Source organism: Choloepus didactylus, chromosome 6, assembly GCF_015220235.1.
Source record: "Choloepus didactylus isolate mChoDid1 chromosome 6, mChoDid1.pri, whole genome shotgun sequence".
NCBI classification, from domain to species: domain Eukaryota; kingdom Metazoa; phylum Chordata; class Mammalia; order Pilosa; family Megalonychidae; genus Choloepus; species Choloepus didactylus.
This window is the reverse complement of record NC_051312.1, coordinates 31,315,225-31,340,344: the sequence shown is the minus strand read 5'-3', so window position 1 is coordinate 31,340,344 and position 25,120 is coordinate 31,315,225. Positions and strand designations below refer to the sequence as shown.

At 40.6% G+C, this 25,120-nt stretch overlaps 1 protein-coding gene across 2 annotated transcripts in view; it reads left to right on the top strand.

Annotated features, from left to right (window-relative positions):
* Positions 1-23,999, top strand: part of PTPRJ (protein tyrosine phosphatase receptor type J) — a 200,667-nt gene extending 176,668 nt beyond the window's left edge. For both annotated transcript variants that reach the window (XM_037838476.1, XM_037838475.1), the window contains exons 20-25: positions 1,966-2,039; positions 2,144-2,278; positions 7,059-7,178; positions 17,565-17,725; positions 18,575-18,710; positions 20,400-23,999. In XM_037838476.1, the coding sequence (XP_037694404.1) occupies positions 1,966-2,039; positions 2,144-2,278; positions 7,059-7,178; positions 17,565-17,725; positions 18,575-18,710; positions 20,400-20,558 (785 nt within the window). In that variant the 3' untranslated portion in view covers positions 20,559-23,999. The remainder of the gene's footprint in view (positions 1-1,965; positions 2,040-2,143; positions 2,279-7,058; positions 7,179-17,564; positions 17,726-18,574; positions 18,711-20,399) is intronic.
* The last annotated feature ends 1,121 nt before the right edge of the window (positions 24,000-25,120 follow it).

The following is a 25,120-nucleotide window of genomic DNA, read 5'->3' as shown; positions in this document are numbered from 1 at the left end:
GTTAGATGATTTGTCCAAGGTCATGTAAATAACAAGGACAAAACTAGGTTTTGGATCCAAGGTGTCAGTCTCATTCAGGGTAAAGGGCAGAGTCTGTGCTCTTAACCCCTCCATCCCATTGCCTCTTTATTTTAATTTATATAGTTCTAGAATGAAATGGCGGAAAGAGAAAAGGCAAGGAGCAATGCTTTCTGCTTGTCCAGATGTGACTCTGCTTGGCTGAGTAATTCCACAGCCAAATATGAATTGTATTTGAATTCTTTCCTGTTTGGGGGAAGTAACAATGTCTGCAACCTAACCTGCTGGGGATAGCAGCAAATTAAGTCTAAAGTGAGAATTATTTATTACATCTCTAACCATTAGTCAAAATGTAAATCCTTCTCTCTAGAAAATTGGTGATGGTCTCTCTTTTGGGTGGTAATTAGGGCACAGAGGGAAGTGTAAGTGGATTGTAGCTGTATTCTGATTTAGCAGGAATGAGTAGGCTCTCCTGATAATTTTTACACCAGGACATTTAGAGACATTGCCTTTTATTTGAAGCCTTATCAAGACTTCTCACTAGCAGAGTTCTTCCCTGGCCTAAAATATTAACTTCTGTTTTGATTCAGGAATTTCTAGCTCCTGGGTCCTTTCTCTTCATTTCTCCCCCCATAGCTGCCCAGGGATATTGACCTATGTTCTAGGAGAAACACTTTTATAGGTGGGCTGGCGGGACCTGCCTCAGCTGCCTGCCTGAGGTTAACTTGGGATGGTTGGCTGCTCTTGTGAATGCCTGTGGAGATTTTCAGGTCTGGAGTGAGAGCTGGGAATTTGGTGTTTGGATATTGATTTTATTGGGAGGACTGTGGGCTGAGACTCATGTCGGTAACCGGATTTAGAATTGTTAACATCGTTTTGTCCAGTGTAGTCAAAGACAGGGACACTTAGCTTGCACTGCTTGTACCTCAGCCTGCCACTTCAGATTCCAAAGTTATTATTTCATTTCTTGAGTCAGGCAAGTTTGTGTGTGTGTGTTTTTCAGATGCTAATAATATTTAGAAAACGTTAAGAATTTTGTTTTAAATCCTCCCATTCATAGTAGTCTTATACTTACAATTTATTCTTGAATTTGGTACTATCTATTTATAAAAGCTTTTTTTTTTAATGAGACTGGAGGTGAGGGAAAAGGTATAGTCGGTTAACCTGGGTATCAATCTGCCATAGTGGAAAGGGCAGTAGGTCGACTTCTGGCTGTCAATCCCCAGATATTAGTACTTGAAGAAGTCATTTAACCTCCCTGAGCCTCAGTTCCTCCTTTATAAAAGGGGGATAAAAGCAGGTAGCGTGTTTTTATTTTTTAATTAGAGAAACTGTAGGTTTACAGAAAAATCATGTGTAAGATACAGGGTTTCCATATAATACCCTATTATTAATACCTTGCATTTGTGTGGTATATTTGTTACAATTGTACTATTAACTTTAGTCCATTGTTACAAGAGTTCATTGTTATTTTGTAAAGTCATTTTTTTTTAAAAATTTTATTCCAGTAACATATATACAACCTAAAATTTCCCCTTTTAGTCACATTCTCTAGCATGGTTTTGAGGAGTAGATTAAATTGCTTAGCACATTCCCTGGCTTGTGGCAGACACCCAAGGATGCAAATAGTAACAGGTTTCTTTTGTCTCAGAAGGCAGTAAGGTGTGATTAAGCTCTTGGGCCCTGCTGCCAGGCTGCCTGGGTTCGAATCCTGACTCTGCCACTTATTAGCTCTGTGTATGATCTTGAGCAATTAAATAACCTCTCTCTGCTACTGTTCCATCAGGCTACTTGAAGATGAAATCAAGCCATAAACGTAAAACGCTGTTATGTATTTTCAAAGTGCGGCAGCAATCCTGTTGTTTTTTAATTCTTTTTTCTCTCTTGTGAGCATCTTGCCCAAAGCATTTGCTTCTAATGAGGACTTTTATTCTTTTAATGTCACAGATGATATTTCCCGTGTCAAACTTTCAGTCCAGACTCATTCAACGGATGACTATATCAACGCAAATTACATGCCTGTAAGTAGGGAAATGTTTTTGTAGCACTGATTATTATGATAAAATCTTCAGAGCTTGACTTTCTGTTGTTTAGAGGTTGAATATATGTTGCTTTCCATTTTTAGGGCTACCATTCCAAGAAAGATTTTATTGCCACACAAGGGCCTTTACCCAACACTTTGAAAGATTTTTGGCGTATGGTTTGGGAGAAAGATGTATATGCTATTGTTATGGTGACCAAATGTATCGAACAGGGAAGGGTAAGTATCTTAAAAACCATTTGTCTTTTTTTTTTTTTTAATATTCCACCAAACATTAGTGCCTCTTGTTTTCTTTTTATCTCCTGAGAGAAAAGTTTTTAAAATTCTTAAAAAAACCTTACTATATTTCATTACCTTTCTTTGTGGACAAATAGCAGTGTTCTCTACTTGCTAAGTTGCTGCTGCTGGAGTTATTAAATGGTGGGAGTGGGATTAGCGCAAAGGAAAAACTCCCAGGCCCAAAGGAAGGAGATGGTGCTCAGTTGGGGCTCTGCCTTTCACCAGCTCTGTGAAAGTGTGCAAGCCCATCACATCTCCAAGCCACCTGCTCTGTGAAAGTGTGCAAGCCTACCATATCTCTAAGCCACCTGCTCTGTGAAAGTGTGCTAGCCCACCATATCTCCTAGCTATTGACTTCGTGAAAGTTTGCAAGTCCATCATATCTCCAAGCCACCTGCTCTGTGAAAGTGTGTAAGCCCTTCATATCTCTAAGCGACCAGCTCTGTGAAAGTGTGTAAGCTAATCATCTTTCTAAGCCACTAGCCCTGTGAAAGTGTGCAAGTCCATCATCTCTTCAAGCCACCAGCTCTATGAAAGTGTGCAAGCCCATCATCTGCCAAGCTACCAGATCTGTGAAAGTGTGCAAGCCCATCATATCTCTAAGCCACTAGCTCTATGAAAGTGTGCAAGCCTGTCATCTCTCCAAGCCACCATTGTCTTCATCTGAGATGAGGGATTCCACCACCACGGTGATTTTCATACTTGATATTTTAGCACTGGAACCCTTTCTTTAAGCAAAATCACAGACTTACCCTCAGATAAGTCTCAGCCGCCTTCTCCTCCTGCCTGTGATGGCCTGTGATTGCACTGCTGCTTCCATCAAAGATAAGGTTTCTTCTAGTTACAAAATTCCATATTTCCATAAATGGATGCAAGGAGAATTGAAAAACATGATAATTTCAAGAATTCTGTGCCTAAGGAATGGAACCCAGCATCGCTTGTTGAATTTTTTCATGTAGGTTTGTTAACTTGAGTAACAGGATAGGAATTGATTCCCTAAGCCAGTGGTTCTCAAACTTTCACGTGCCTCAGAATCACCTGGAGGGTGGTACCAGCCCCAGGGCTTCTAATTCTGAAGATCTGGGGCTGGGGCTCCAGAATGGCGTTTCTGACAGGTTCTCAGGTAATGCGAAGTCTGTGGGTCCTGGGTCTGCTCTTTGAGTCGCACTTCCTAGGTGATAGCGGGGACCTGTCAGGTATTATTTTCTTTAATGTTCTTTATTTCACTCTATTTAGTAGAAGTTTAATGTGCATCAAGTATGCAGCTCCTGTGCTAGGGGCTGAGTCTAGAGGAGGGAAAGATGAGGAACAGTAAGAGATGGTTCCACCTCCATGTTGCTTGTGTTACAGAAGGGGTTGGGCTCTGCACTCCCTTCTGGAATTAGGACAACAAGCTATTGTGGAAAGGAAAGAACATTGTTTTCTGAATGCAAATACACTTTATGGTGCTGTTGAACCCAGGCCTAGCACATAGAAGACTTTTTTTACATCCGTTAAACAAATGGAAATGACACAGTTAAATTAATGGCAGACACAAAGATGAATGTGTATGAGCCAGTGTACACCTTACCTCAGGATAGAAGTGGATGTTACTGACTCTGGGTGACAGGGGAAGGGAACCGGCATATTTTCTGGGTGACTTTTATGCACATTTGTTATTTCTTCCTCACAAGAACTTGGGAGGTTTGACCATTGTTTTATAGATGAGGAAACTGAGGTGCAGAGAGTTTAAGAACGTGCCCACAGGCTAGCAACAAAAATCTACCTGCTAAGAGGCTGAGCTGGGAATCAGCTCCATGTCACCATGTCACTATGAGTGCAAGTCCTATGCTCTTTTTTTTTTTAATTAGAAAAGTTTGGGGTTTACAAAACAATAATGCCTAAAGCAGCATTCCCATATACCACACCACCACCACACCTTGCGTGGGTGTGAAACAGTTGTTTCAATTGAAGACAGCACTTTTTTTTATAATTGTACTTTTTTTTTTAGCAGTAGTTACTTTTTTTACAACTGATGAAAGATTATTAAAATCGTACTATTATCTATTGACCATAATTTACATTAGGTGTATTTTTTCCCCATATACCATCCAATTATTAACGCCTTGTAATAGGATCGTACATTTATTATAATTCATGAAAGCGCATTCTTTTACATGTGCTATTAATTGCAGTCCCTCATCTAAAATAGGATTCACTGTGTTGTACAGTCTTATTTTTTATCATCTAATTTTTATTCTAGTAATACATACAACCTAAAGCTTCCCCTTTTAATCACCTTCACCCCTATAGTTCAGTTAATTACACTCGCAGTAATGTGCTACCATCACTACCATCCATTTCCAAACTTTTGCAATCAACCTAAATAGAAATTCTGTACAAATTAAGCATCAATTTCCCATTCTCTTTCCCGATTCTATTCCCCGGTAACCTGTATTCTAGACTGTAACTCTGTGAGTTTGCTTATTATAATTAGTTCATATCAGTGAGCTCGTATAATATTTGTCCTTTTGTGTCTGGCTTATTTCTCTCAACATAATGTCTTCAAGGTTCATCTATGTTGCCCTGAGCATCAGGACTTCATTCTTTTTTATAGCTGAATAGTATTCTGTCATATGTATATACCACATTTTGTTTATCCATTCATCAGTTGATGGACACTTAGATTGATTCCATCTCTTGGCAACTGTGAATAATGCCGCTATGAGCTTCAATGTGAAAATGTCTGTTCGCGTCCCTGCTTTCAGATCTTTTGGGTATATACCAAGTAACAGGATTGCCAGATCCAAGGCAACTCTATACTTAGCTTTCTGAGGAACTGCCAAACTGTCTTCCAGAGCAGCTGTGCCATTTTACATTCCCACCAGCAGTAAATAATTGTTCCTATTTCTCAACATCGTCTCCAACATTTGTAGTTTTCTGTTTTTTTAATAGTGGCCATTCTAGTATGTGTGAAATGATAACTTATTGTGGTTTTGATTTGCATTTCCCTTATAGCTAGTGATGTTGACCATCTTTTCCTGTGCTTTTTAGTAATTTGTATATACACTTTGGAGAAATGACTATTCAAGTTTTATGCCCATATTCTAATTGGGTTTTCTTTTTATTGTTAAGGTATAGGATTTCTTTATATGTTCTGGATATTAAACTCTTATCAGATATGTGGTTTTCAAATATTTTCTCCCATTGCTTAGATTGCATTTTTGCAGTCTTGAAGAAGTCCTTTGAAGCACCAAAGTTTTTAATTTTGAGGAGGTCTCTTTTTTTTTTTTTTTGGTTGCTTGTGCTTTGGGTGTAAAGTATAAGATACAATTGCCTACTGCAAGATTATCTTAAAGATGCTCCCCTTCTAGAAGTTTTGTGGTCCTGGCTCTAATATTTAGGTCTTTGATCCATTTTGAGTTAAGTTTTATATAAGATGTGAGATAGGGGTCCTCTTTAATTCTTTTGCGTATGTGGATATTCAGTTCTCCCAGCACTGTTTATTAAAGATACTTTCCTGTCTCAGTTGAGTGGACATGGCAGCCTTGTCAAATATCAATTGCCCATAGATGTGAGGGTCTGTTTCTGAACTCTCAATTCAATTTCATTGGTCAACATATCTGTCTTTATGCAAGTACCATGCTGTTTTGACCACTGTAGCTTTGTAACATGCTTCAGTGTCTGGAAAAGTGAGTCTTCCAATGGAGCAGCCACAGAGCCAGCTACTCACAGTTCTTTACTGCAGTTTCTCAGCCTCTTCCTCCCGCTCTTCCCTGGATGCTAAACAGTGCTCCCCTGGCCTCCGGAGCCCCGGTAGAGCTGCTTCAGATAGTTCCTACCTGTACACTAGCTGTTTTGGAGAGGAAGTGAGTCCTGGAACTCTCCATTCCTCAGTCTTCCCCGGAACTTTGTGGATGTCGCCCGACTTGTCCTAGAGCCATGGGAGCCTCCAGGCCTGTGCTCTTTTTTCAGAGCAGTGGTCCAGAAACCAGGACCTTTTAAAAGATACAGATCTCTAGGCCAGAGTCAGAATCTCTGGAGGTTGGCTCCAGGCATCTGTTTTTTAAACAAAACAAACCTCCTGAAAGAGTCAGATAATCAGCCAGGTTTGGAAACCACCTGCAGTGGACACATCTGAGGAAGTTAAGTGTGTATCGTTTTCAAGGTCATTTATCAAACGGGGATCCAGATACTCTCTTGACCAGTAGGTTCCTGAGTTTGTATTTCTGTTCTCATCTGCTCACCGACTTTATAAAAATCAAAGTTAATTAGATCTTTTGAATTGGCGTCTGCATTGGTATTGCACCTAGTCTGTATCTAAAAGCATTTGGAAAAGTTCTCATTTCTTCTAGCTGCTTGGGGTTGTGAGTTAATACAGAAATTTGGCTTAGAGACCAGTTACGGCTGCTATGTGGTGCAGTGGAGCTGGAAGGGATTGTGTCCCATGTGAAGTGGCAAATGCTGCTCAACTCTAAACTGGTTTTCATGCAGAGATATGGAGCCCAATGTTGCCAGATCTTCTGATTTTTCAAGAGAAGCCAGAAATCTGGATTTTTATGAGAAATCTCACAATTTAAAAAATGTTGGCAAGAATCATAAAATTAAAACAAAAAATTCTAAGGGTCAGAGAGATTTAGTCCCTGATGCCAGTTTCCAGTGTCTGGTCTACCTTGTGGGGGTTTAGTGATGGCAGATGGCATGATCTGAGTCTCCGTATAAAAATGCTATTTTATTCTAGACCAAATGTGAAGAGTACTGGCCCTCCAAGCAGTCTCAGGACTACGGGGACATAACTGTGGCAATGACATCAGAAATTGTCCTTCCAGAATGGACCATCAGAGATTTCACAGTGAAAAATGTAAGTAAAAGGTCAATGTGTATACATCCCATATAAAATGACCATATTAATTTTGGGGTTATGCTTTTAGTGCTTTTAGGTCCTTACTAATATTAACTAACCTGTTTTTTTTTTTTTTAATGCACTGAGAAAAAATTTTTGCTTTCTTCATAGAATCAGATAACCCATATCTACTTATACCCCAAGACAACCCTTTTAGCTTTACTATCTTGAGGGGAATTTCATGTTATTTTGAATAAAATGAATATTAGAAGCATGGCTCTGCATCAGTAACTCTTTCTTCCCTTTCACTTCCAGGTGACTTGCTCATAGAGTTTTCATGACAAACCAAGGCCTTTTGGATTGTTTTGTGGGAAATGTGGCATCAAGAGAGGCCATTTGGGGGGACAGGGCAGTTTATGATAAAGTTACCTTAATAGGATAACACATGATCTCCCTTCCTCCCAAAAGGCACAAAAACAGATCCAAGTAAAATGTGCAAATGTTCTAGGAAGTTGATTTAAGTGTCTTTATCTTTCCATTTTTTTTTTTTTTAAGCCCGTTTGAAAATAGAGGAAGTGCCATGAAAGTTGAGTTTTTCCTTGATGGGCTTGTAAATAGATATAAACTTCTGTACATTTACATGTACATATACACACATATGCACATACACACACACACACACACACACACACACACACACACACACACACACATCTTTCTCAAGGCCTTAAGATGTGGTCCAAGTTTGAGAATCTGTCCTGAAGAAATAATCTGAGATATAGGAAATGGCTTATTCACAAAGATGAATCAGCATTATTTACAATGTAGGAAAAATTTGGAAACTATACAAATGTCTGGATTTAGGAGAATGGATAACTAAACTATGCTATGGCTTATCTGCTCACTAGATCAATTATTAAGCTGTTAGAAATGATGGCTATGTGGACTGTATAGTACCATGAGAAAATGTTAAAATGTAATGTAAGTGAAAAATACTAGGTGATCAAATTTTATGCATATTATGAATAGTGCATAAAAGAAAAGCCTGGAAGTAGATTCACTGGGGTTGAATCTTATGTGGGGCTCATGGGTTAGGTTGTAATTTACAAGGATTTTCCTAGAATATTCCATAAGTCGCAGATAAAGTGAGTATATTAAATATTAATCATTTACTGATCTCTGTGTCTCAAAGGCTCTGGCCTTAATTTATATTTCAGTTCCTCCCCTGAAGATGCTTTCAGAGCTATTATCACCAAGCCCTGGCTTGGCTGCCTAAAGAATGCCGTTTATGATAGTTGAGAAACCCTTAAGATAAGCCATGCTTTTTTTTTTTTTTTTAATCATCATTTTATTGAGATATATTCACATACCACGCAGTTATACAAAACAAATTGTACTTTCGATTGTTTACAGTACCATTACATAGTTGTACATTCATCACCTAAATCAATCCCTGACACCTTCATTAGCACACACACAAAAATAACAAGAATAATAATTAGAGTGAAAAAGAGCAATTGAAGTAAAAAAGAACACTGGGTACCTTTGTCTGTTTGTTTCCTTCCCCTACTTTTCTACACATCCATCCATAAACTAGACAAAGTGGAGTTTGGTCCTTATGGCATTCCCAATCCCATTGTCACCCCTCATAAGCTACATTTTTATACAACTGTCTTCGAGATTCATGGGTTCTGGGTTGTAGTTTGATAGTTTCAGGTATCCACCACCAGCTACCCCAATTCTTTAGAACCTAAAAAAGGTTGTCTAAAGTGTGCGTAAGAGTGCCCACCAGAGTGATCTCTCGGCTCGTTTTGGAATCTCTCTGCCACTGAAGCTTATTTCATTTCCTTTCACATCCCCCTTTTGGTCAAGAAGATGTTCTCTGTCCCACGATGCCGGGTCTACATTCCTCCCCGGGAGTCATATTCCACGTTGCCAGGGAGATTCACTCCCTTGGGTGTCTGATCCCACGTAGGGGGGAGGGCAGTGATTTCACCTTTCAAGTTGGCTTGGCCAGAGAGAGAGGGCCACATCTGAGCAACAAAGAGGCATTCAGGAGGAGACTCTTAGGCACAAATATAGGGAGGCCTAGCCTCTCCTTTGCAGCAACCGTCTTCCCAAGGGTAAAACTTATGGTAGAGGGGTCAACCCATCAAACCACCAGTCCCCTATGTCTGTGGTCATGTTAGCAACCATGGAGGTGGGGTAGGCGAATACCCCTGCATTCTCCAAAGGCTCCTCAAGGGGGCACTACATCTTTTTTTTTTTTTTCCTTGTTTGTCTTTTTTCTTTTTTTTTTTTTTTAAACTTTCCCTTCTTTTTTAAATCAACTGTATGAAAAAAAAAGTTAAAAAGAAAACAAACATACAATAAAAGAACATTTCAAAGAGACCATAACAAGGGAGTAAGAAAAAGACAACTAACCTAAGATAACTGCTTAACTTCCAACATGTTCCTACTTTACCCCAAGAAAGTTACATAATATAGCAACATTTCAGTGAACTTGTTCCTACTACATCCATCAGAAATTAACAGACCATAGTCATTTCTGGGCATCCCCAGAACGTTAAATAGCTTATCTGTTCTTCTTGGATTATTGTTCCCCCTTCCTTAATTGCTCTCTACTGCTAGTTCCCCTACATTCTACATTATAAACCATTTGTTTTACATTTTTCAAAGTTCACATTAGTGGTAGCATATAATATTTCTCTTTTTGTGCCTGGCTTATTTCGCTCAGCATTATGTCTTCAAGGTTCATCCATGTTGTCATATGTTTCACCAGATCGTTCCTTCTTACTGCCGCGTAGTATTCCATCGTGTGTATATACCACATTTTATTTATCCACTCATCTGTTGAAGGACATTTGGGTTGTTTCCATCTCTTGGCAATTGTGAATAATGCTGCTATGAACATTGGTGTGCAGATGTCTGTTTGTGTCACTGCTTTCTGATCTTCCGGGTATATACCGAGAAGTGCGATCGCTGGATCGAATGGTAGCTCTATATCTAGTTTTCTAAGGAACTGCCAGACTGACTTCCAGACTGGCTGAACCATTATACAGTCCCACCAACAATGAATAAGAGTTCCAATTTCTCCACATCCCCTCCAGCATTTGTAGTTTCCTGTTTGTTTAATGGCAGCCATTCTAACCGGTGTTAGATGGTATCTCATTGTGGTCTTAATTTGCATCTCTCTAATAGCTAGTGAAGCTGAACATTTTTTCATGTGTTTCTTGGCCATTTGTATTTCCTCTTCAGAGAACTGTCTTTTCATATCTTTTGCCCATTTTATAATTGGGCCGTCTGTACTATTGTCATTGAGTTGTAGGATTTCTTTGTATATGCAAGATATCAGTCTTTTGTCAGATACATGGTTTCCAAAAATTTTTTCCCATTGAGTTGGCTGCCTCTTTACCTTTTTGAGAAATTCCTTTGAGGTGCAGAAACTTCTAAGCTTGAGGAGTTCCCATTTATCTATTTTCTCTTTTGTTGCTTGTGCTTTGAGTGTAAAGTCTAGGAAGTGGCCTCCTAATACAAGGTCTTGAAGATGTTTTCCTACATTATCTTCTAGGAGTTTTATGGTACTTTCTTTTATATTGAGATCTTTGGTCCATTTTGAGTTAATTTTTGTGTAGGGGGTGAGGTAGGGGTCCTCTTTCATTCTTTTGGATATGGATATCCAACTCTCCCAGCCCCATTTGTTGAAAAGACCATTATGGCTCAGTTCAGTGACTTTGGGGGCCTTATCAAAGATCAGTCGGCCATAGATCTGAGGGTCTATCTCTGAATTCTCAATTCGATTCCATTGATCTATATGTCTATCTTTGTGCCAGTACCATGCTGTTTTGGCAACTGTGGCTTTATAATAAGCTTCAAAGTCAGGGAGTGTAAGTCCTCCCACTTCGTTTTTCTTTTTTAGAGTGTCTTTAGCAATTCGAGGCATCTTCCCTTTCCAAATAAATTTGATAACTAGCTTTTCCAAGTCTGCAAAGTAGGTTGTTGGAATTTTGATTGGGATTGCATTGAATCTGTAGATGAGTTTGGGTAGAATTGACATCTTAATGACATTTAGCCTTCCTATCCATGAACATGGAATATTTTTCCATCTTTTAAGGTCCCCTTCTATTTCTTTTAGTAGAGTTATGTAGTTTTCTTTGTATAGGTCTTTTACATCTTTGGTTAAGTTTATTCCTACGTACTTGATTTTTTTAGTTGCTATTGAAAATGGAATCTTTTTCTTGAGTGTCACTTCAGTTTGTTCATTTCTAGCATATAGAAACATTACTGACTTATGTGCATTAATCTTGTATCCTGCTACTTTGCTAAATTTGTTTATTAGCTCTAGTAGGTGTATCGTTGATTTCTCAGGGTTTTCTAGATATAAGATCATATCATCTGCAAACAATGACAGTTTTACTTCTTCTTTTCCAATTTGGATGCCTTTTATTTCTTTGTCTTGCCGGATTGCCCTGGCTAGCACTTCCAGCACAATGTTGAATAACAGTGGTGACAGCGGGCATCCTTGTCTTGTTCCTGATCTTAGAGGGAAGGCTTTCAGTCTCTCACCATTGAGTACTATGCTGGCTGTGGGTTTTTCATATATGCTCTATCATGTTGAGGAAGTTTCCTTCAATTCCTACCTTTTGAAGTGTTTTTATCAAAAAGGGATGTTGGATTTTGTCAAATGCTTTTTCAGCATCTATTGAGATGATCAATTGATTTTTCCCTTTCGAGTTTTTAATGTGTTGTAATACATTGATTGTTTTTCTTATGTTGAACCATCCTTGCATTCCTGGAATGAACCCCACTTGGTCATGGTGTATGATTTTTTTAATGTGTCTTTGGATTCTATTTGCAAGTATTTTGTTGAGGATTTTTGCATCTATATTCATTAGGGAGATTGGCCGGTAGGTTTCCTTTTTTGTAGCATCTTTGCCTGGTTTTGGTATTAGATTGATGTTAGCTTCATAAAATGAGTTAGGTAGTGTTCCATTTTCTTCAATGTTTTGAAAGAGTTTGAGTAAGATTGGTGTCAGTTCTTTCTGGAAAGTTTGGTAGAATTCCCCTGTGAAGCCATCTGGCCCTGGGCATTTATTTGTGGGAAGATTTTTGATGACTGATTGGATCTCTTTGCTTGTGATGGGTTGGTTGAGGTCTTCTATTTCTTCTCTGGTCAGTCTAGGTTGTTCATATGTTTCCAGGAAATTGTCCATTTCTTCTACATTATCCAGTTTGTTGCCATAAAGTTGTTCATAATATCCTCTTATAATTTTTTTAATTTCTTCAGGATCTGCAGTTATGTCACCTTTTTCATTCATTATTTTGTTTATATGGGTCTTCTCTCTTTTTGATTTTGTCAGTCTAGCTAGGGGCTTGTCAATCTTGTTGATCTTCTCAAAGAACCAACTTTTGGTGATATTTATCCTCTCTATTGTTTTTTTCTTCTCTATGTCATTTATTTCTGCTTTAATCCTTGTTATTTCTTTTCTTCTACTTGGTTTAGGATTGGTTTGCTGTTCATTTTCTAGCTTCTTCAGTTGATCCATTAGTTCTTTGATTTTGGCTCTTTCTTCCTTTTTAATATATGCGTTTAGTGCTATAAATTTCCCCCTTAGCACTGCTTTTGCTGCATCCCATAGGTTTTGGTATGTTGTGTTCTCATTTTCATTCGTCTCTATATATTTAGCAATTTCTCTTGCTATTTCTTCTTTAACCCACTGATTGTTTAGGAGTGTGTTGTTTAACCTCCAGGTTATTTGTGAATTTTCTAAGTCTCTGATGGTTATTGACTTCTAATTGTATTCCATTGTGGTCAGAGAATGTGCTTTGAATAATTTCAATCTTTTTAAATTTATTGAGGCTTGTTTTATGTCCCAGCATATGATCTATTCTGGAGAAAGTTCCGTGAGCACTAGAAAAGTATGTGTATCCTGGTGATTTGGGATGTAATGTCCTGTATATGTCTGTTAAATCTAATTCATTTATCAGATTGTTTAGGTTTTCAATTTCCTTATTGGTCTTCTGTCTGGTTGATCTATCTATAGGAGAGAGTGATGTGTTGAAGTCTCCCACAATTATTGTGGAAACATCAATTGCTTCCTTTAGTTTTGCCAGTGTTTCTCTCATGTATTTTGTGGCACCTTGATTGGGTGCATAGACATTTACGATTGTTATTTCTTCTTGCTGAATTGCCCCTTTTATTAGTATGTAGTGGCCTTCTTTGTCTCTCAAAACATCCCTGCATTTGAAGTCTATTTTATCTGAGATTAATATTGCTACACCTGCTTTCTTTTGGCTGTAGCTTGCATGAAATATTTTTTTCCATCCTTTCACTTTCAGTTTCTTTGTGTCCCTGCGTCTAAGATGAGTCTCTTGTATGCAACATATTGATGGTTCATTTTTTTTGATCCATTCTGCGAATCTATATCTTTTAATTGGGGAGTTTAATCCATTTACATTCAACGTTAAAACCGTGAAGGCATTTCTTGAATCGGCCATCTTATCCTTTGGTTTATGTTTGCCATATTTTTCCCTCTCTCTATTAATATCCTTTATTGTACCCATACCGAATCTCTTTAGTACTGAACCTTTCTCCAAGTCTCTCTGTCCTGTCTTTGTTTCTCTGTCTGTAGGGCTTCCTTTAGTATCTCCAGTAGGGCAGGTCTCTTGTTAGCAAATTCTCTCAGCATTTCTTTGTCTGTGAAAAATTTAAGCTCTCCCTCAAATTTGAAGGAGAGCTTTGCTGGATAAAGTATTCTTGGCTGGAAATTCCTCTCACTCAGAATTTTAAATATATCGTGCCACTGCCTTCTCGCCTCCATGGTGGCTGCTGAGTAGTCACTACTTAGTCTTATGCTGTTTCCTTTGTATGTGGTGAATTGCTTTTCTCTTGCTGCTTTCAGAACTTGCTCCTTCTCTTCTGTGTTTGACAGTGTGATCAGTATATGTCTCGGAGTGGGTTTTTTTGGATTTATTCTATTTGGAGTTCACTGAGCATTTATGATTTGTGTATTTATGTTGTTTAGAAGATTTGGGAAGTTTTCCCCAACAATTTCTTTGAATACTCTTCCTAGACCTTTACCCTTTTCTTCCCCTTCTGGGACACCAATGAGTCTTATATTCGGACGTTTCCTATTATCTATCATATCCCTGAGGTCCATTTCGATTTTTTCAATTTTTTTCCCCATTCTTTCTTTTATGCTTTCATTTTCCAATCTGTCATCTTCCAGGTCACTGATTCGTTGTTCAACTTCCTCTAGTCTTGTACTATGAGTGTCCAGAATCTTTTTAATTTGGTCAGCAGTTTCTTTAATTTCAATAAGATCATCCATTTTTTTATTTAGTCTTGCAATGTCTTCTTTATGCTCTTCTAGGGTCTTCTTGATTTCCTTCATATCCCGTACTAGGGTCTCATTGTTCATCTTTAGTTCTTTGAGTAGCTGCTCTAGGTGCTGTGTCTCTTCTGGTATTTTGATTTGGGTGCTTGGGCTTGGGTTATCCATATCGTCTGTTTTTTTCATATGCTTTATAATTTTCTGTTGTTTTTGGCCTCGTGGCATTTGCTGAACTTGATAGGGTTCTTTTAGGGTTTGTAGACCAATTGAAGTCCTTATCTCTAATTTATCAGATCTACAGCTTCGTGGAGTACACTTTCTCTAACTAACCAGCAGGTGGCGTCCACGAGCCACCTGTTCTCCACAAGCCAGTTCTCCCCTGCTTAGCCTTTTTGGTGAGTGGGGGAGTGAGTCTTGTGGGGCCCAATTGGTGTACCAAGCTTGCGTGTGTAGTTGGTGTTGCCTGCCCTGTATGTGGGGCGTGTTTCTGGGCAGTCGGGGAGGGGGTTGGCCCTAAGAATCAAATCTCCCTGATGATCCTAGAGTTTTAAAGCTGCTGCAATAGTCTAATCCTTCAGTTCAGTCCTGCCACAGTTTGTCTCTGCCACTGTCCCACAAGTCTTTGGTATTGGCGTATGGCTCCTGAGACTTGCAAGTGGGCCCCTCTTCCAGGCTGTGCACCCCGGGTCCTCTGTTGAGGGATGACTGTGCTATGTCACAGGTGAGTGCCGTCCCCCCAGGGCAGTTCTGGGCTGCTGGGCTGTGTAGGGAGGCTCCCAGTCTGCTCAAATGATGGCTGAATGGGGCTTTGTTAATTCACACTGCTCCACCTTCCCAGCTCTGGGACATTCAGCTGAGGTTGCAGGGAAGGCTAATGTCCACGCCCAGTTTTGTGGTGTGTGCCTATTATTTGAAGCACTTCCGTCACACTGGGTTGTCTGGGGCAGCTCTGGGCTATGGGGCTGGCGATGGGCAGGAGTGTTTCCTGTCCACCAGGATGGTGGCTGTGAGTGGACACCCCCCTTTTCTTGGGAAGTTGTGTTGTTTAGTGAATTTTCTCAGCCACTGGATTATTGCCTTTTTTCTCAGAGCTCTCTTAGTTCTGCTCTTGACTTGACGTGCCCAAATTGCAATTCTTTGAAGCTTTCTGTATTGGGCTTCTTAGAGTAATTGTTTTAGAAAAAGAAAAAAGGATTTAAAAAAAAAAAACAAAACAAACAAACAAACAAAAAAACGGCCTTCCTCAGAGATCTAATGGGTTATTGAAATGCTAATAGACAAAGCAACCAGGGCCATTAAGGAAAGGTCCACAGGGCAGAGAGATCAGCTTTTCTTCGGGATTTGCATATGCGCCTCAAGGCCTGAGCTCTGCCCTTCCCCTTTCTGTGTTCACCAGAACTCCAAAAATCCTCTGCTTTTATTTTGGAGTTTTTCGTGTTGTTTTTTTTCTATGCCTGTCTCCTCTCTGCTGGGCTGGCTGCTCTCAGAGTCTCTGGTGACTGGTCTCAGTCTATCTATGGTTGGAGTTTGAATCAGTAGAATGAGTTTCCGATAAGAGCAGCCACTGCAGTTCTCCCTTCTCCTTCCCGGAGCTGACAGCCCCTCCTCCCCCGGGACTGAGCCTGGCAGGGAGGGGTGCGAATCCCCTGGCTGCAAAAACTTACAGATTTCGCTGATCTCAGCAGTTCCACGTTTTCATGAGTGTTGTATGAAGTATGCCCAAAGACAGATTGCTCTGTGGTGTCCAGTCCACGCAGTTCCTGGCTTTTTACCTACTTTCCTGGAGGAGTAACTAAAACTTACAGCTCACCAGTCTGCCATCTTGCCCCGCCTCCTCAAGCCATGCTTTTTTATAAAGATTTTACCCAATATGCACAAATACGCTTTCCTTTTAATAATGAGAACATTACAGATAGAGCTAAAAGTTCTCTTTGATTACCACCCTTCCCCTGAGCCCCCTTTGTCCCTTTGCAAAGATAACAGTGAGATGTATAATCTTCCATGTTCTCTCTCTCTCTCTCTGCCTGTCTCCTCTGATCTCTTGCTCTGGAGTCTTTCTTTAGATGAGCGCTTTTAATTAAATTGTGACTGTTAACCTTTGGGTGATGGGGCTTCACAGTATACTCTCCCCTCGCTCTGCCTTTTTTCTCCTAGTGTTTTCCAAAAGTTAAATGCATTACTTTTGTAATGCATATAGATTTTAAAAACATAAGTGTCAAAGGGTAGCTGTCATAGAGGAGATGCAGTCCAGATGGACGTGCATGTGGGTGAGGTCAGTGCTCGAGTAAGAGCATCGTAAGGACGATTTGAATCAGGGACAAGGCTAGCCACAGCCTGGGTGGAACTCTGGTGGACAAAGTACATGCTTGGGTCTGTGACAGGAAGCCGGTCTGTGTAAAAACTCACTCTGTTGTAACAGGGTCCACTTTCAGTTGTCTGTCACATGTTCAAACAGGTGGTTTTTAGGAGGTCCTTTCTCAACCCCCTGCAATTCCTTAGTGCTTGCTGGTTGCCTGTCACCTTTTGAGCTTCTCTGGAGGACATGGTGAATCGAGGCTGTCCCTACCCAGAAGGCACTACTGTCATAGTTGTATTTGTGCCATTATTGTTGGTTTTATGGTCAATGACATTCCCAAGTGGGCACAGGGATGGGGTTTGTGAGGCTCTAAGGAAGTGCAGATGTGAGGATGTGGGTATATTGTTGCCAAGCAGCCGTGGTGGAAAGAGAAGAGACCTGAACTCAAAATCAGAAGCATGGGAACTTCTGTGATGTTTGAGGATGTCTGTTGGGGATGTCAGTTCACGTCTCTGAACTTCTGCTCCTTTGTCTTTAAAGGGGGATAATAAGCCCACTTTCTTAGGCATGTGGTGGGGATTTGATGAGCAAAATAAAGTCTGTGCAAGCACTTTCTCAGCTGTTGTACAAATATAAAATGCTAATTTGTCATTGTCTAGCTGTCTTTCATCTGTCCCTGCAGTTCAGGATCCCATTGTTTCTTGATTTCACTTGTTTGTTTGGTGCTGTTGGGCAGCCTTCCTCTCTGAATCTCATCCCTTCCCTTGGGGCTAGGTCCAGGCGAGTGAGAGCCACCCTCTGCGACAGTTCCATTTCACCTCCTGGCCGGACCACGGCGTTCCCGACGCCACGGACCTGCTCATCAACTTCCGGTACCTTGTTCGTGACTATATGAAGCAGATTCCTCCCGAATCGCCGATTCTGGTGCATTGCAGGTACACGGATGGCACCCCATGTGTGACAGATTTAAAGTGTAATGCCTATGTTTTTGAGCCTTTAGAAAAGCATGGAATAAAAGGGAATGCAACAGGCATTTATAAATTCAAGAAAAGCCTGGGTAAGGGACCAGGGACTTATACTCTAAGACCTGAGATTCTAGAACAGGGTTGGCAAAATGGAGCTCGTGGGCCTAATCTTGCCTGCTGCCTGTTTTTGTAAGAACAATTTTATTGGAACACAGCCATGCCCATTTGTTTAGTGTTCTCTGTGGCTGCTTTCATGCCCCAGTGGTAGAGTTCAGTAACTATAACAGACTCCATATGGTCTGCAAAACTGAAAATATTTTCTTTCTAGTCCTTTACAGAAAAAGTTTGCCAATCTCTGATCAAGAACAGCAAGAAATTAGCTTTAAATCTAAAGCAATTATTTTAGGACAGAAAGAAGGAAGAACAGGCTTTTTTGCCCAATTGGGGATAAATTGATGAAACTCACCATTTTCAGGCTCTGAGGCAACTTGAATGTACTGGGGCTCGAGAAGCTCTAGCAAGGGTATTATTTGTGGCATTTGACTCAAAAGTAAGTTAAGTGCTTGGATCCAGCCTCAAGCCAGTGCAGTCTTTCCAGTTGATCAAATGTTTAACGGTCCTTGTCATTCTGCTCAAAGATCTTGCAGCCCAGGGTGACAGTGGGGGAGACTAAACTGTGGTTACAAATGACATTCCTGGGGTTTCTGTAGAGAAGGAGTTATTAGAAAGGGAGAAGTTATTTCTGGATAGGAGAAATCCAGGAGAGTTTTATGGTAGACATAACCCATTTTGATGTGTTTGTTTCCCCTTGTCTTTCAGTGCTGGGGTTGGAAGGACTGGTACTTTCATAGCCATTGATCGTCTCATCTATCAGATAGAGAACGAGAACACTGTGGATGTGTATGGGATTGTGTATGACCTTCGAATGCACAGGCCTTTGATGGTGCAAACCGAGGTGAGGCCAGGATCTGTGTTCAGCCGTCCACCCTTCCCAACCATTTTCCAAAGTTCATGTTGTCTCACACGCACTTGGGTTAAAATATCTCACCTTTCCAGATGTGTGAGTTGGCTAGTGACTGCGAGGTAACACTGGATTTCTTTTATAGACCTTAAACTGATTTGGGGTTGAATGACATATCCAGGCACCTGCTGATAGTGGTATCAACAGTGCAGCAACAAATCAAGATAGTAACTGATTGTTTACCTCGCAGCCACTGACTCGCCAAATCATCCTAGCACGTCTCTGAACTTTTGTTTCCAGGAAGATCTGGCCATCCAAAAAATAAGCTAATGAAACAGACTTATCAAACATTAATGATACAAAATGACACAATGCTGCTTTAAGCTTTAATACAGCACTCTATCCTCAGCCAGACTTGTACATGTTAATTAAGGTCAGTTCTCACAGCTATGGGAGGATGGCTGACCAGATGAGAAAATGAATGCTTAATATCCGCGGCATTTGAGTACAGCCATTGGATTTGGCTTTCCCTGAAATGTTCCTGGTAAACAGTATTTTTGAGGCATGTTCTCAACAGAATGTACTGGGAAGTAGCTTTCCTCAAAGCTGTGAGAGTGACTGCCCCTTGACAGGATGAGAGCAGAATCATAATTTGTATCAGACTGTTGCCCTGTACCAGTTTAGAACTATGAATATGTGCAGTGTTTTTGAGTCTAGCAGAGAATGTTCTAGAGGCCTGGACAGATTATGTGCCTTGGGGTGAGTGCATGGATGTGGTGGTAAGAGTGGAGTTTACCTCCTGTGTGAGTCAGAAGAGAGCTCCTTTCTTCTGCTGTAATTATGTAGAGCAGTGTTTCTCCATCTTTTATCCTCTTTTGGGAAACACAAAAGTTTTAAGCCTGCCTACAAATTGTTTTCTCCTCCCTTTTTTATATTTTGAAAGCAATACTTGCTCTTATCTTTAAAAAATTAACAATACAGGAGGATATAGAGTATATTTTCCCTTTTGACTTTTCTCCCCCAAAACCACTCCCTAGAGGAACCAGTGTTTATTTACAGTTGGATATATATATCCCTAATGGGCCTTTTTATGTACATTTATAGAAATACACACACACACAAATGTGGCATAGTTTTTAAAAATTGGGTTCTATTTTATGTAGGACCATGATTTTTTTTTCCTCTTACAGTATCTTTCTGTCAGCATATCCTCCTTCTTTCTCCTTTTTAATAGTTACCTGCAGATTCTGATATGCTTGTCTAAAGAGTGGTCCCACCCAACTCTACCTGGCTCATACTCCTTTAACTCACCCCCTTTGTTGAGAATTACAGTTTACTTTTTATTCTGTACACCCTCATCAGCCAAGACAATTTTGTTGGAATTTTTATTGTTTGAATGCCATATGCATTTTTTTTCCCTGCAAATTCTTGCTCTCTCCTTCCCCAAGATTCTGATGCTACTCCTTGGGGAGGGGTGGTGAAGAGTGTACCCCTCTGATTGAGAATCACTGATGGAGAAGATCTTGTCTCTCTGTGAGTTCAGCTTTGACCAGAACTTTATTACCTCTGGATACATGTTAACATGAAGTGTTTGCTGTTGGGTGGATGGGGTTGGGGACGGTGATCTCTGGGTGCTGATCTCTGGGACCCACACTCATTTGTTCTCTTTCTGTTTTCTATCAGGACCAGTACGTTTTCCTCAATCAGTGTGTTTTGGATATTATCAGATCCCAGAAGGACTCAAAGGTCGATCTCATCTACCAGAATACAACTGCAATGACAATCTATGAAAATCTTGCGCCAGTGACTGCATTTGGAAAGACAAATGGTTATATTGCCTAATTCCAAAGGAAAACCTCTCTGGAGTTAACCAGACTGTCACACCACAGCACAGGAAAATGCCCTCATGTTGACGTGTTTCTGTATGCCTGATATCTTAATTCTTTGTTCTGTTTTGTTACAACTAATTTTGAGGGCGTGAAGCTGTACACGTAAGACTTGACAGATGAGAAGTTGGGCCATCAGGGGCTGTGAATGGGTGGTGAGCAAATCAACTGCATTCCTGATCACCAATGTGATGAGTTCACTTTGTTTTCTCTTGAAATTATGGAAAACTAGGAAAAGTGAGTAATAATTTTTTTTTTTCCTTTTTCAAAACAGGTTCTTTTTAAAAAAGACTATTTTGTAAGATTCACATGCTAAAGCCAGGATTGTGTTGGGTTGAATATTTTTTAAGTATTAGAGGTCTATTTTTACCTACTGTATCTTGGAATCGAGCTGATGGAAAATACATAATTGTGGATGATTATTGTGCAGGGAGGGGTCTGTGGTGCCTCTTCTACATGGGTTTTCTATTTGAACATGTGCCTTTTCTGAATTATGCTTCCACAGGCAAAACTCAATAGATATCTATATTTTTGTATTGAATCTCATAATTGGAATATATGGAATATTTAAACAGTAGTTTAGTATCAGAGGTTCAGCCTTCTTGGTAACATTCCTGTTCTCATTTGGTTAAAGGAGGTCTCTTCACCTCCCACCTCCTACTCCACTATATATTTGTCCTCCAGTTTTCTTCCCTTTTCCCTCCTAGTTTTCTCCCAAAGACGGTTCTGTTAGCAACATTTTTAACCCATTGATTGGGTGAGGGTAGAAACTAAGTATCACCTTGAGAACTTCTGGGAAGAAAGAAGAGGACCCCCAGGTTGACATAATCTCTTTTTCTTGTCCCTGTTTTATCCTTTTCGCATTACTGTATTTGGTAAGAAGGATTATTTAAAGGTGCAATATGTGACTTAGTGATTCATGATGCTCTAGGTATTTAGTAATGTTTTACTCAGGTTGGCATTTTATGTGTGTCTGTGTGTCCGTGTGTGTGTTTTTAAAAGTGTGGCAATCTGTGAACATTTCAGTGTGAAAACAGTGTCAAATTAGCCCTTCCTCCCCCAAAAGTCCACTGGCTTTAGTCTCTATCCGCCGTGACACGTATGGGTATCTACTGTGTGTGTGTATATACGGATATGCACACACTAAACTCTTAAAACATTTGTTCTTATAGTCAGAATTGAGGTGTACAAAGTTTGAGTTTGTATCAAAGATGTAATTATTTTTAAAACCTCTTTTCATCATACTGCTGCTGTAATTACTTTGAATTTTTTAAAATGTAGATTTTTTTTTTTTTTTTTTGCTTCAGGTGTGTATCCACCAAGAATTTCAGAATTTCTGTGGATTTATTTTACTGGTACATAATCTGTAAACTTCTCAAGGCATTAACATGAAAGGACTTGTTTCTTTTTTATTTTATATTGTGGCTCAGGTTATATTGTGAAGAAATTTTGAGTTTATCCTCCAATCAATAGTCAATGAAGTATCTTAGGTCTTATGAAGGAAAACCCAAGTCCCTGGAGTCCTGTGGCCGTTTTCCACGGTAATAGGTCCTACTCTAAATTTATGACAAATGGATCCTATTGAAAATGGGGAGCGGGGGCTTCTCCGAGTCCCCTGGTCACTGTTGGTCTGTGGGAGCCTGTTCCCTGACATGGCCACACTCCGCACCTCGCTGGCACTTTGATGACATGTAACTGGTGTTTTAGGGTTCTAAAGGGTGAACCACAACGTACTTACAGCCCTCGATGCGGTTCAGAGGTTTAGTGCTGTACGTCTTTTGTCCCCCTTTCCCTTTGAGGTACTGAAAGGATTAAGAGGAGAGGTGGGGGCCGTGCCACGTTTTGGGGTGGGGGGGCTTACTTCCCAAGTGGAAATTGCACTTTTTGCTGAACCCTTTATTTACTTTGGTAGTAGGCGGTTCATTCAGTATCGGACCCTTACAGGAATGGGTTGGCCAGGCCAGAGCCGGGGCTCAACTTCAGAGGGAGCTTGGGCTCTGTGGGTCCGAATCAGGGAGACTACACTGTCCCCAGGGCCTTGTGTGAAGCTGGACTCAGGCGGATCGTCCCCATTTATTCACATTGGTCTGCCCCTCAACCCAGGCGGCCCTCGAAGAGCTCCGTAACGTCACTCAGAGGTCCCTGTTCAGGTAGCCATGTCCCTCTCCATTCTGATTCATCTGGAAACCACAGCAGTGGGTGTCTGGGTGTCACATCCCGTGCGGATGCTCAGCCCTGTCCTGCCCACATTGCCGCCATGGAGATGGGGAATTCTCTCTGCAGGAGAATCAGGAAAGAACTTGGCCTTGAAAATCCCTCAAGAGATTAAAAAACAATCATTATAAGCATATTGTATAAAAAAGCAAAACAGAAAACCTCTTCCCTTCTGTCTGCAGTGAGTTTGGGAAATGGGCAGCAGCTCCAGCAAGCTGTTCTCAGATGTCATTCCCAGTGCTGGAGGAAGGCTGGTGGTGGAGAGGTCTGGAATTCTGAATGGGAAGGTCACACGAAGGTCACCATTCTTGTTGGCATCCGGAAGAGGGCTGTGGGGTGGTGAGGGTATTTATAGCACAGTGATTGCAAAGGGAAGGTCAATGTGTAAATATAAAGGACACATGGGGTGGGGCCGGTCAGAGGCAAGAGGAAGGTGCTTCTGAGCTGCTACCCCCAAACCCTCCTAGGAACAATGAACTAAAATTTGAAGGGCCCAGTGGAATCATGCAGGGGTGGATTTATCTTCCCTGCATAGTATTTGACAAATGCATACAGAAAAGCAGCCAGTTGTCAGTGAAAGGGGTTAAGACTGATGGTCAGCTGACTTGGGAGATTTTGAGCCTCTGGTATCTTCTCCCAAGAGCAGGAACTTCTTTTGCCTCCAAAGATCAATCTAGTGATGATTAGCACCAGTAGGGAATGGAATTGGGGGCTGTTTGCTGTGCCCGTCGTAGAATAACCTCCTGCCAGACTTTGGCATGATTGACTCCACTGGATTTCTGCTTCCTAAAGTCAGAGGCTCCTGGGGGTAGGGGTGGGGGATGGGGGGTCTCCTATGCAGCTGACCTATGTTTGCTTTTCATCCGGGATGAAAAAGCCGATTTTTCTTTTGAAATGCTTGACTGCGCTTGTTTAGCTAAACAAGTCTTGGTGACTGATATTGATTTGCCTCAAAAGTCCAAGTTCTGAGTTTTCAGACTACTGTGTAGCGGTTGTGTGTTTAACATACTGTAGCTTTTTCTCCCTTGGGGGCACATATGAATAAGAAGTGTTGATGTGGACTCTAAACTGTAATTTTCTTGTAACTATTTTGGAATGATGCAGATTTCTAATGTTTGTTATACTTGTACAGAGTATTGCTGTTGTTTGCTTTTTTTTTTTTTTAAGGAAAAAATGGCCTGAATAATTTTTTAAAAGACTTACAAATACCAAATATATATATAAAAAAAGTCAACTCATTGTGCCTGTTTGTTTCTTTTCTTCTTTTCCCTCCGTACTTTATTTCCATATCATTTTCCAAGTGGTTTACTGGCCTGGATTCAACTGGGACATTCTTAACAAAAACACATTTCCTTTTTGGATTTTCCACACGTAGGGTCCTTAAGTGGAGGGAAGACTTTGAAGTGATTGTGTATCTTAAAATGTGGCTATTTTTCTCTCAGAGGTTGGGTTCATGGATCTGCAGATGGAAGTATATCCAATTGGTGGTGGCATGCACAAGTTAGTCAACTCCCGGGGAATTTTTGAGGGATTTCTTTCGATGGATTTGGGGAATCCCTGAATTGCTGGGATACTGTGGCAATTTGGATTGTTATTATTTAATCTCTCTCCTTATGCTCTCATACAAACTCAAAGGCTAAGGTGATTTTGTTTTGAGATCTCTCCGTTCCTCTTGGCTGAGACAGATTAATTCATTCACCTCTTTACTGAGGGCTGACTGCACCAGGCACTTTACCTCAGTGGTTAAGGTTTCAATGGGGAACAAAACACAAAAATTCCTGGCCTCACGGAGCTTATATTCTATAAACACATACAAATAAAATTGTTGGTATGTTAGATGGTGATACATGGAGAGTAATAGCATCCCACACCCTGATGCTGGAGGTCCACGTTCTCACACCATTACACCATGTCAACCTGTGTTTCCACAGAGAGAGGGAGGGAGAGGAGTGCACACTTCTTAGGCCAGTTGCAAGTGCTTTGTTAGGTATGACTGAGAGACAGAGATGAATGGGGTGGAAGTCCTGCCATTGAGTCTAGTCTAGTGGGAAGAGCCAATGCAACACCAATTTCCAGAAGTACCCAAGGAGAGGTTTAAAGGAAGAGGTAACAGCATCTCAGAGGAATTAGGAGTGGGATGTATTTGAGCTGAGTCTAAAAGGAGCCGAATTTTAGCAGGAGGATAAAAGGAGAAAGGCTATGGGGGCATGAAGTACATGCTTTGCTTGGAGAATGTGAAAGGCTTCAGGGTGTTGGAATATGAAGAGCATGTGGGGAGGAGACAGGGGAGGTGAGAGGGTGGCT